The sequence below is a fragment of the Melopsittacus undulatus genome, chromosome Z (assembly GCF_012275295.1).
Source record: "Melopsittacus undulatus isolate bMelUnd1 chromosome Z, bMelUnd1.mat.Z, whole genome shotgun sequence".
Taxonomy (NCBI): Eukaryota; Metazoa; Chordata; class Aves; order Psittaciformes; family Psittaculidae; genus Melopsittacus; species Melopsittacus undulatus.
In genome coordinates this window covers 2,247,405-2,260,529 of record NC_047557.1, presented here as the reverse complement: position 1 = coordinate 2,260,529, position 13,125 = coordinate 2,247,405, and the positions used below count along the sequence as shown (strand labels likewise).

Genomic DNA, 13,125 nt, shown 5'->3' with positions numbered 1-13,125 from the left:
TGTGCACGTTAGGTCTGATGGCCACACCAAGACTCACTGCCCACATGGCAACGCATAGCAGCTATCACATAAAACAAATACAACTACACCCTGTATTTACTGTTTTAATTATTTTTTTATTATTATTATGCATAATAAATCTTTCACACAAAGTCATGAAAAGGATCCCCAACGTGGTACTTTACAGATCTGAAGGAAAACAGAGTATTTGTGACCGTGCCAGACTGCAGACATCAGGATGCTGCCAGACCCACACAATGCTCAAACTCTTGGAAGAGCCAATGGGGCTAGCTTGGATTTCAGCATAAACCTTGGTCTGTCTCTGCTGTTTGGGCTTTGGATTGTAACTCCAGCTATTCCAAACCAGCCAGGCCCTAGGAGCACTAAATAGGAACTGAATGCACAAGGAAATTATGTGATGGGAACAAACCTGTTCCTTCTGCACTTCAACTGGAGGTCATTGCAACAAGAGGACAGTGAGAAATAATTGACTGTGTGACTCCCTCATTGACTCAGCAGCTGGTTTGACCTATTCTATCAGATTACTGCTCTATATACCTTTCTCTTTATGAAAAGGCCTTTAAAAGAGAAGAATCAGGTTCTTTCCAGCTTAACACCTGCCTGAAACGCATCACCTCTGCTGGGCCATGTTTGTGAAGTGCTCACTTCTGCTGCAGGCAGTGGGGAGAAGGGTGCTCACCTCAGATTCAAGTGCTCATGGGCACTTTGAATCAGATTTGACATGAGCCATCCAGTACCTTCAGAACCCACAGCTTAAAAGTGCACCTTCAGACTGACCCTTCCAACAGCCGGGCAGCCCTGCTGACTCACAAACACTCTGTGTTTTGTCATAAAGATGAAATTACAAATCACTACAATAACCAAGAAGAGTTATCCCCTTTTGACGTTTGCTGCTCAAAGACGAAAGAAAACAGACCAAAAAAAACCCAAAAACCAGCACAAACCTCTGTGCGCTCCGTCATGGTTCACTCATTCCACCTATTTTGCTAAGAAAAATTGCATCCCCAGTCTTAACTATTGCCTTTTTAAAACAGCTTCTGTCATTTTAAAGCCCTAAATGCTCCTGCATTTGCACTTTGTAGCTATGCTTAAATAAATTTGGAAAGCTTTTTTGCCTTTTGGTTTTCTTTAAGCCAGCATTTCCATTTGGGTAGGACTTAAATGGACTCCCACTTCTAAATAAGCAGGTTAAAGGAAAGTACAATCCTAGCTCATCCTTCAGGGAAAGAAAAGTAAAGGAAGGGTGCAAGAAATTCTATTAAAAGCCACTCAAAGAACTGTCTGAAAGCAAATGCACCCAATTCTTCAGGTCAATAAACAGAACATGCTGGAGCAGGCAGTGGATACACGGCATTGCCATGTATCTTTAGGAGCTAATTCCTTGGTTTTTATGTTTTGGCATGCGATGCACTGGTGGCAGTCCACACATGTGGGATTAGGAGAGTGTCTGCATGCACGTGCCACAGGCACCATCAGGCGCCTCCCCAGAGAGGAAATGATCCTCACCTCGAAAAATGAGATATTCGGTCAAAATCAGGTCAAGCCATTTCTTTTGTTCTCCCAACTGCATAAACAGGTGTATCAGGAAAGGACACTTAAAAACAACAACATCAACAAAAGAGAAGTATTCTACATTCAGGTAAATTTATACTTCTGCCATAAACCTTGTAATAGCAAATGGCATTTTCAATACAAAACTTAGCCAAGGATCCCCCTGACACTGTCACCATCTCACACCATTTTAACAGGACACTGTTCCATTGTACAATCTTACAACTATTTTCTTTGGAGAGTTTTTTGCTTGTTTTCCCACATACACATTCAATTTCCAGGAACAACTTTAGCTCAGACACGCAGTAAAACAAGCTTGCAAGGGACCTGACTCTGAGAGATGCTGTTTGTAGCCCTCTATCGAGTGTTTGCCAGTCAAAAAACAACAGCAAAAAAGACTTTCTATTGAAAATCCTCCCACAAACATTTTGACAGCTAAATCAAGTGTTTTAAATCAGGCTGGGAGCTAATCTCATTAATATGCTGCTTGCTTAGTTCATTTGGTTGATGGCGCAGACACCAATTTAATGCCTACAGCCTTGAGAGTGCCACCAAAGTGAAGGGCTGTGAGTGAAAGCACAGGATTAGGTGACGAGCAACCCGTGGCAGAATCCAACAGACCACAGAAAGCTTGACCCAACAAACCTCCCTCACTTGAAAGAAACAAGAATACAGATGCTGCTTCCAAAACAAAGCCTGCAATCGCTTTCCTTATTCATCCCGTTAAGTTACAAGAACAATCAGGTTTGTGGTTGGTAGTAACATCATACCCCATGTGTAAGGCCACGTTTTCATCAAACAAGCTCTAGGTTACAGGACTATAAATGCAAGGTTTGCCTACAAGCCGTCAGTTCCTTACACCACAGTCTGTTGCCAGCGTGTTGGTGGCAGTTTGCTTCCAAGACGTTGACACTGGACTGTGCACTAGCGGCAAGCTTCATTCTCCAAAGCTGTGGGGTCAGAGGGTGCACGCTGGAGGGGGTCACGTATTAACACGCGGTGCAGAGTTCTGTTTTCTCTAAGACAAGGGAGCTGAGTTGGCTTGGCTGCGGCGTCTCCTTCAGCCAGAGTCCATGGTGAAGAGCTGGATGTCATGCGGGTTCCAGTACAGGGCCACGGCGGAGTTGTAGACCAAGGACCAAACGTAGGGGATGAAGAACTCCTCGGGCTGCTCCTCCTCCACGTACTTGAACTTCAGCTCGGGGAACTTCTGCAGTGAGAGAAACCAAAGCCTACTGAGGGAAGGTTTGCAAGTGTGTGTGTTTGCAAACACACAGCCCACGTAAACACCGAGGTCTGGTGAAGGAAGTCATGGAAAGAACTGAACCATTAGACCTGAATGAAAATATTTATGGGATGAAGAGATCATTTATGATGTCTTCTCTGAGCTGAAGGCTATGTGAGCATACTGTATTCAACTCATACTCAATCTGCCTGTTAACAAAGACCAAACATGTGAAACCTTTGCAAAACACAAAAATCTAAAGGAAAAATCATTTTTAGCAGCCGCACAAAAACCTTCTTGCATTGTGCATGTACAGACCTGTTTATTGCAGTTTTCCCTACAAAGCATTTTGCTATTAATTGTACTCAGCATCTCAGCAGGACAATTCTTTGGAAATGCTGTGAGAATAAACATATCTTGTGATAAGTTTCCAGTGTTCTGGCAAACTGTTTTTTTTCCATCTGTTCTGAAAGACTTAATGTATTGGGGGTTGGGACTGGATGATCTTAAGGTCCTTTCCAACCCTTACTGTTCTGTGATTCTATGATATGGAAGTTTCCAGGAGAGAACTGCTCTTCCTCCAGGAAGCATGGTGGGAAGCACGTGTAGGTTCCATGGGTGAGCTCACAGTGTCCAGGAGGCCACTTTCAGTTTTGCTACGGGTTCTCCTGCACTTTCGGGTAGGTCACTGTCTCTGTGCCTTGGCTTTCCCATGGCTTAGGAGCATGCTAATTAATTAAGAGTGCAAGACCCTGCAAGCTCCTCAACTGCAACACATCACGTGTCTATCCCACTTCAGCCCCTTGAGGCTGTAACTACAAGACCTGTACACATAGACCTCATTGCCCATCCACTCACGTATCTCCCCCTCCTGGAACTTAGAATCATAGAACAGTTGGGGTTAGAGAGGACCTTAAGATCATCCCGATCCAACCCCCCTGCCCACCTCACACTAAACCATGCTACCCAAGACTTACAGGCTAGACAACAATAATTTCAACAAAAGCTCTATTTTTCAGTACCAGCTTTAAGCAAAGCACACAGCTTTAAGAATCAGCACACATCAGATGTACTACCCCAGCCCATCCTAACTGGATAGACATGCTGCATCCTCCGTTTTCCAGTGTTCTCATTTCTTCCCTCCCAAAGCAGCGCATACACTGCAAACCCACTGCATTCACTCTCAGTAAGTGTGTGTTTTGGGGAAGAGCTGAGCCTACTTTTGTACTGTGCTCTTCAATCATTTTATCTATTTCTAAATGTTGCCTATGTCAAGAGCTTGGCAGAGTCTCAGATAAAAGCCACATTACAATGATCACTAGGGTAAGATAAAACATGACCCATTTTATTATTTATAAGGCTGTGGCTGAGACTAAGAATAAACTCTATGGTGTGACACGATCAGAACAAGCACAGAGATGGCTAAGAAGCCTCTTTGCCCATTAATAATGAAGGGATACCCTATCATCTTTCTTGAGCTCAAAGTGTCCTGTTTCCTTGTGTTAGGGTACAAGACCCTTCTGGCTGGAACAGACTCCTTTGAAGGGGCACTTCTCAGCCACTTGCCTTTCAGGGTTGTTTATTTAACTTTTAGACACCCACATTATTTGTATTCTCGGAGTCAGAAAGCATGGAAACTGCTCTACTCCTTCCTTGTGTTGCTGTTGTTACTGGAGCAGTCTGGCGCAAACACAGCATACAGTTACACCAAGCCACAAAGGTGCCACCTGCATTATGTAGATGTCTCCATGGGCATCTTCATTCAACCACAGGCGACAATGTGCCAGCTCCTACATGTCTCCACGGACAGCCTTTTCAGCTTCACTCAACCACAGCCTTGGGTGATGACGTCCCATCACCTCCACTGATGAGGATGTTGGTGTCACCTTCCAGTATGCTCTAATGTCCTGGAGCTGCTGCTGTTTGGCTTATGTTGAGGCCCTTCACCACAGGTCTATTTAGCTGGATGCTAATATTTAGCCTGGGAGGAACCATTTTGGCCATTGGTGTGGCTGTCTTTACAGTACTGGATAACTTCATCCTTAAGCTCATCCTTAATAACAATCCAGGATGGAAGAAGGACAGTATTGTTTCTAGCACTACTATCTCTATTTAAGGAACTAAGGCAGCTAAAAGTTAAGGTTGTTTAAGGCACTTCTGCATCTAACTCCTGTTGCGTTCGAAGACCAGAACCTCAAAGGTACATCAGCAAGTTTCGTTTCCTGCATCAGTCATGCAGTCTGTGGTAGAGAAGCTCTCTCACGGCCCTTTTGTGCACCTAAACCATTTTCTAATACCTGTCTACAACCTCTCTTCCCCAGATCTGTTTTGATCAGCCTGTTTAATCTTCTGCACCATCTTGTTTCCTCACTCTAAGATACCTTGCACCCATACTCATCCCCATCTCTCATTTTCTGTCTCCTGGCCTTCTCTCATCTCCAGTTGCCATCTTTACAGGTCTCTTTAGCAAATCTTGCACTTGCCCAAGTTCTCTTTTTGCTCATCAGCCTTGTGAGAGCCTCCTTTCCATTAACATCCTCTATCCCCTTTCACCTTGGCTCCAAGCCCTCAAGCTGTGCCTGCCTTCCCCCTCTGCCACACCATCCCATGACTCTTTTGGTAGGTTAAGCCTTTCTCCAAGTAAGCCCTCATGTACATTTTAATTATTATTACTATTTTCAACTGATATTCTACCCTGCTTATCCTCGGTGTAATCTTCCCCACTTCCCTCCTAAATGCTTCCTGCCCCGTGGTCAGTGTAAACAGGAACACGTTCGGTTCAGCATTGCATCAGCAGAATGAATGGTTAAACCTTAAGACTAACCACTGCAACATTTCCTAGCAGAGAAGAGCCCTTACACAGCTGCCACTGTTCACCCCAAAGGCGGCTGCACACCAGTACTGCAGCCTGTAGTAGCCCTTCTGGAGGGAAGGAGATAAAAAAGTGATTAAAAGATGCTCATTGGAGTTGAATGAAACACACAACTATTTTTCACCTTCAAGGTCACAGATTATAGCTGCTGGTTTTGCAGGCACTTATGGCAGAAGTCTGGGACCATTCTGGGCTCTCAAGCAGCTTAACAAACATCCTCAGCTTTAAAACAGCAGGTAAAACTGCATTAGAAATTCCAATAGCTACATCTGAGATGCTCAGCTCTTACTATCCCATTATCTCTCAGCTGAAAGGACAGCATAAAATAAATCAGATAGCATTCATATTTTCAGGCAGTAACAGTCCTGCATTGATTTTATTATCAACCCTTTCTTCAGACTGATCAATGTTGCCATCTATTGTGATCGTACTGTAGCAATTTAATAATCAATTTCAGATTAAAGACTATAATTTACTGCAATCAGCCTGGACTCTCTCACACTCAACATATGCCTTGAGCAGTCTGCACGTTTATCTTGGAATGTAGACAAGGAATGTAGACAAGATTTTTAAGGAGAGGTATAACACACAATGCAATTACATACACACGATTTCAAGTGTATCTTTACAGGACCAACATAAGTAATGGCAGAAGTGATGGATACTTGATGGTCCACCTGAACAGTGGGCCCTGAATAGCTCAGTGCATTGCTAACGAGACACAGAGAATTTGAATTCCAGGTCAGTAATTCAAACCCAGCCTTCTTTAGGTGACTGCAGTGATCCATGGCTGCATGGTGGCCATATCTTCTCATTTATTAAAAATGAGAAATCCTATAGGCTCAGCATGGAAAGAACTGCACCTTACAACATCTACCAGCATGGCAATCATCCACTGTAAAGATAAAACACTACCCATACTGTTTCACTCTTAGGGTGTTCACTGTAACCAGAATTTGTTCAAAAATCATCAAATTTAAGTCACCTCAATAAGGTTCTGACTTGCCAGACTGACTTTAAAACAATTTATGACAGCAGGGGTTAAACACCACATAAAAAGCTTGACTGATGCCATAAAGCTGTAAGACTTTTGATGGGTGGGAGTTTAAGGAATGTTTAAATTCAGCTCTGTGCTATTTATCTCCTGCATGCACTGCTTCCAAATGAGTGGTCAGAGCCGTCACCATGTGCTGCAGACAGACAGGAGATGACACCGAATGAATGTTTCAGGAGAGCTGTAAAGCAACCAGGTCACAGGAGTCTTGGGGCACTCCCAGCCAGCACTGGAGAGAGCTTTACCATGGTTAAAATACCCAAAGTGGAATTTCGTAGCATTGCAGCAATGCAGAAACCCCTTTTCTTTCCCTTTATTGCTCTTGTGCCCAACTTAATCCTAGAAAGACACTTGCTCCCTAGCTGGTGACACCCAAATGAATGTGATTCTTAGCACTTGCTGAAAAGAGGGACCACTCTAAGGCATCTTAAATGATAAGACTTTAAAGTCTTGACATGGAGTAAATTATCCCTATTTTTCCTTCACATCCCTATTTGTTCAGCTGGATGGTGTTGAAAGACGTAAAAACACTTCGTTACCTGTTCGCTTTGCTATTTAAGTCCTTAAACTCATTACCCTGAAGTAAATAGGTCCAGTGGAGCCATTATTTGCATTTAACCACAGTTATTACCAGAGGAGAGACAACCCCAACTAGTTTAAAACAAACCAACCTGAGAACATGAGAGCCGGAGTTAACACGAGGATGTGAATTTAAATACAGAAACCACTTACCAGCTCTGGTGAATCAACCTACCACAGCACCCTGTCTTGTTTTCTTCTGCCAGACAAAGCAGAAGTCAAGTTTTAGTGGTTGGGACGAGGGTATGAACTAGACAGACCAAGAACTTTGCAGACTGTCTGCGCTGTCAATCATATGATTCGATGAAAAACCACAGGAAGTCCGATGAACAGATGCAGAACTGAACTGCAATAACTCCCCTACCGCAGGAGTTCAACAACACTGGGGTGTTTTTGGTTGTTGCTTTTGCAGTTAACGATTAGGAAGATAGCATCACAGCCAGCCAACAGCACCTGGCATGGCTCCAGCCAACTCAGGGGCACTTGAGCCATACATTAAATAAAGTCCCCTTCCCTTCACAAATGAGCCATCAGAGCTGCCGTTCAGCTGCAGTGTCATGTCAGTGGATGATCTCTGCTCAGATAACATAAGCAAGGGCAGATGGAGCTGGTTTAAGATTGATGGAGCAGAGCTATGTCTTTGCTTCTTCACTTATGTAGATGTTTAACTGGATGAAAAGCAGCCCTGAGACCTCCCTTAGAAACACTGCTTTATGAAACAATCCAAAGCAATTTTTGTTGCCCAGAGAAGCTGTGGCTGCCCCATCCCTGGCAGTGTTCAAGGCCAGGATGGACACAGGGGCTTGGAGCAGCTGCTCCAGTGGAAGGTGTCCCTGTCACCTGTGGCAGGTAGTTGGAGCTGGATGAGTTTTAAGGTCCCTTCTAACCCAAACCATTCTATGATTCTACAATTTCCAAAAGCACATGATTGGTTTAAGAGAAAAGTACCATTTCCAAAGGAGTCTGACCTCATCTGAGAGTCTAATTCACATTAACCTTCCACCCATCTGCAGGTTCAAAGTCTTTAGGAAAACAGGATTTGTGTGTGTTTGAAAAAGCTTAGCATGAGTCGTGCTTGGTAACCTTATGACATGCTGGCAAATTACATGTTTCATATCGATTCAGCTAAATATAACAGTACTGTCTTTGGAGCAGCTGCAGGATTGGACCTTACTAGCAAAATACACCAACTGGCAAAGAAAAAAAACCCCAAACTGGCTCAAATTCAGCACCCTACCACATCTTCATTATAGAGACCACAGCAAAAATTTACCCCAGCAAGGTTAGCCCTACAACCTGCCTTGCACCAGGTAAAGAGTTTGAGCCGAGAAATAACAGTTCTAAGTGGTTGCAAAATCTGCAATGCCACCCCAAAATCAGAGTTAAATTAATGAAAACAACAGTCTTGCCTGGCACACTGTTCATGGTATATATATATGCAAGTACACATATAAACATTTATATATTTAATTTTTATGCAAATATAAGCACTTAGGTGGTTTTATAGAGCAACATTTCAGAAGAAAAATTCTCAGTACATGTTCTAAGATACCGAGAGGCTGAATTTCTGCAGCTACCCAATTGCACTGGGGACATAATGCCCTTTTATCTTCCCCTGGTTCTGTTTGTGTCTACTGTGTTACTTCAGCCAGAGAGTCTCTGTGGCTTTGGTGAAATATCTGTATGGGCTACACTGCACCTGCCCGATACCATCTTCATCTCCTTCTCAGGCTTGAAAGACAGATAGCCCAGAAGATGATGGTGAGGAGACGAAGGAAGCAAACAGGAAACCTGCTAGACTAAGCATGAGCAGCATGTTCAGAGACCTGTGTAAGGAATAGGTGCAAATTTAAAGACAGAGAAGAAAACAGCGGCTTGGAGCGTGTCAGGAGGCTTCGAGGAAGAAATAGAAAACTTAAGATGATAAAGAAGAGGTTCAAAACAATCTATGAGTGAACTGAACATCCCCATCTCAGCAATCACATGAGCCGTTAGTAGGGAGGAGTGTTTTCCCAGGGAGTAAAATCCAGTAAGCCAGATAACCCGTACTCATCTATTGGGATACCATCTTCCTGGACTACATGGAAGTTTTTCTATAGAGATACAACAGTTTTAGCAAGTTAGGATCACTGATAATGTGATTTCTGCTTTCAGATCCCTGAGAGTAAAGGTTTGGTAACCACAGCTGTGGGAAAATGAATGCACAGGGAGTGAACTTGCACTGTTAGATGTGAATGACCACCAGAGGAGCAGACATGACTCTGGTCAGAGTTCAGCAATTACAATTGTTCTTTACAGAGTACTGAGAAGCCAGGTCAGCTTTGTGAAAAGCAACCAAACAGCGGTGCCTAAATGTGTATATATAAAGGTACAAATTCGAGCTCAGGATGAAGTCAGGCACCCACTTCAGCTGGTCCTGGGTCCACCTCAGAAACATCTTACTTTGGGCTGCTTCCAGACAGCACAGTAAATAAATTGGACCCCTGGTCAACAGCTTCTATAGCAAACCTGGCTGAAAACGTGCCACCTGAAGAGCTGATCCAGAGAAAATCCCTTAAAGCAGTTAGTTTGAGGAAACAACGGGATCCCTGCTCAGCTTCAGGGATGCTGTGTTTACGTGGAGAAATTGCAGAATGGGAAGAAAGGATTAAGATGATTAAAGACTAAAGCAGAACTCACATATTATGCACTGATAAGCATCATTAACCTCTACACAACACTGCATGCACTACACACACAGCGTCACAATCCAAGGATTTACAGTTATCATTACAATTTGCTTGCCATGCCAAGAATGTTCTGTATATGATGTTGTCTAGATGGATACCCATAATTTCAGAGCATTTTCAATTTGACAGCTCCACAGCTAGGAGCTGTGACTTGCTGCCAGACCAGAGAGAGACAGGGAACTGCAACAGGAACATTACAGGGATGTTCAGAACACTGTAGAAAATATAGTATATGCTGGCTTTGCCAGAGAGTAAGAAAAAAGGGACTAGAGACTGATGCAATTACGCTTTAAGCCCGAGTATGAATGCATGACGTGTAGATGAGGTACCATCAACAAAAAAACAACTTTCATCCACTTCAGGACTTAACATGAAACAATAATAGATCTTTCAAAATACAGAGGCCTTTGAGAAGAAACAGCACAGATGTGGGATCTGAGCAAAAAATGAACAACCTCAAAATGATGGCTGGTAAAAATGAGGAATGTTTTTAAGATTGAAACAAAACTAACCAAGAAAAGGTTTAAATATGGTGAGGAAAGGTACTGGTTCAGTTCAGTGCTGGTTCCTGACCTCACTTGAGCATTCATGATCCTGTTACGTACACACACACCAACCACTCAGATAAGTAAGTAAAATCCTTTGTGTGCTTTTGAATTTAGGGAATTAAAGCCTGAAAACCAGAATAATCCCTGGACATTTCTCACTGGCATTAAGGGATGCCACTGCACAAATGGGGATGGACCTATCAACTCAGAAAACTTTTAATGATATGAAGTGGATGCGTAAGTCTTCTTACTGTGGGATTTACAGCAAATGCACATTTCATAACAGCAGACCCTATTTTTACCAGTGCTAAGGAAGATGCAAATGAATTTAAGCCCTGGCTTCCTGTGTATCAGCTCTCAACCCATCCTTCTCTAGAGTAATGTGCAAAGCTTTGCACAGACGTGAACATCAGCATGCCTGAAGCAAACGTTTCTGTTAAAACTGGAATGCATTTAGAAATCACTCATTCAACTTCATACAGAAGTTTGTATAGTTGCTAAGAAAAAAATACACGATTTGGAGGAGACTTTGTGTGCTTCACTCTGCTACAACTCACAGTTAAGCCAATGATGCTTTAGCAGTACCCTCAAAGAAGGGCTTGGGCATCCAGGAATTTCCTAAGTCACAGAATTAAACCCTGCAAACTTACAAAGGCTTTCCAAACCACAGAATACCATTCTTCCCTGAGACAAAGCAGATTCAAGGCTGAATTTTGTTTCCAGAATTTTATGAATGAGACAGTTGAAAATCTGCCACTTCTCAAGTATGCAAAATGTAAACTTTCAACAAAAAATTGGCTTTAATGACTCAGTTGGAAGCATCTCACTTACTTTTACATGTGTAAATCAAAGGAAGGGGGAATAAACTCTTTGAAGGTCTCAAATTGAGCAACAACTTAAGTTGTCCAATATCCATACATGCACTGTTTGGATCACTCCGACAATCAACGCAGACAAAATACATGCTAAGTTTACCAAACAAGAGGAGGCAGAGGAAGATAAGCTATGCAGTCCACCAGCAGATCTGCAAGAAGATGAGGTGTTTGATCCCTTCAAATAAAGCTCATGGTGCCTTCAGAGCCCCATTATCACCTGGTCAATGTGAAAGCCCTTAGACAAAACAAAAAGGGCTTTCTATGGTTCAGTACTCGTGCCTGGGCTATGAAGCCTGCTCCAACTGGATAAAAGTTACAAATGTGTTCCCTTCATCAACCTTTTATTTTATAAAACCCCAAAACAATGCTATAAATGACAACCACTATTCCAGTTGTCACATCAGAGAAAACTATCTGCCAATTACTTTCTGAAAAGTGAGTTGCATCCTTTTAATCTCACTGACATAATTTATTGAACTTTAACAGCAAAGAAAACCTCACCTCAAAAGTCTTAAAAGGGCTTTTTAAGTGTATGAACGATGGAAGGGTTGGAGCAAATAATCCTGCTGAATAATGAATGTATACTAAAATGCGTAGCTATACACTCAAAGATGTGGCGAATCTACACAAATCTAAGAGCCAGCTATGTACTTTAAATTTCTAGCAGTGACTGCTACTGTTTAAGTCACAGCAGACTGTTTTGATAGCAGACTAGTCTAAAATATGAGGAATGCTGTTTATTGTGGAAGACTTTGTGTTCCAGATCCATCACCGACAATTACTATACCGAGGCTAAGGCACCACCGCATCGTCCTGAAGGAAAACCCCAGATAAACCTATCACTGCTACCCAACTTCTTCTACTCGACAAAAACCCCAGCACTGGTGCCAGTAAAAGTCTTGCCATGATGTGTACATGCAGTCAGCAATGCAAAATAAGCACAGGGTGTTTGCTACAAGCACGGCAATGAAGGAAACCATTAAGCTTTAAGACCACGATCCACATTTTTAGGTAAGACAATGAAGCAAGCAGGAGGGATACATCTCAGGAACACTGTCTGTGTAATGCACGTATTCTGACCCACAAACATGTAAAGACTGCAGTTTTCTCACTTTTTCATAGGAATTGGTTAGATTTTTCTTCCCCCACCTGGGAAAGGAAGTGGAGATTTCACTCAAGTCTTTACAGATTGAGTCCCACCTTGTGCTTGCTGGTGGAACTGGTCACCACCACAAGGTCTCTAGTGCTGATCTCCATAGTTAAAGGATTTTTCCTTTGGGAAACTACCTATATGAGCCCTCACTATTGTCCAAATACAGTCTTGGGATGATCCCATTGAAGCACAAACACAGATCATCAAGAGATCAAAATACTGCTTTCACCTGCTGGTTTCTTTCACCAAATTTCAGAGTTACTACAATGTCACAGTTTGTTTTCCCATTTAGTTGCATGGAACATACTCTCCTAACACAAAGGTGGCAGGACAAGAGCAGAGTGATTCAGTTTGCATATTTTTCCAGTGACGAGGTCCCAGACATGCTTTCACTGGAAATTGGTGAAACTCTGCAGCAGCATCCAAAACATCCCACCAAGCCAAAAAGAACATTCCTTTGGACAACTGGGACAAAGCTCCTCTCCGTTATCACTGTACAGGGGTCCCAAAACATTGCC

At 42.8% G+C, this 13,125-nt stretch overlaps 1 protein-coding gene across 1 annotated transcript in view; it reads right to left on the bottom strand.

Moving 5' to 3' along the window:
- Window positions 1–1,099: 1,099 nt before the first annotated feature.
- DYM (dymeclin) overlaps window positions 1,100–13,125 on the bottom strand; it is a 225,360-nt gene continuing 213,334 nt past the window's right edge. Inside the window, exon 18 of the mRNA XM_031045692.2 lies at window positions 1,100–2,782. Coding sequence (XP_030901552.2) covers window positions 2,633–2,782 — 150 coding nt within the window. The 3' untranslated portion in view covers window positions 1,100–2,632. The remainder of the gene's footprint in view (window positions 2,783–13,125) is intronic.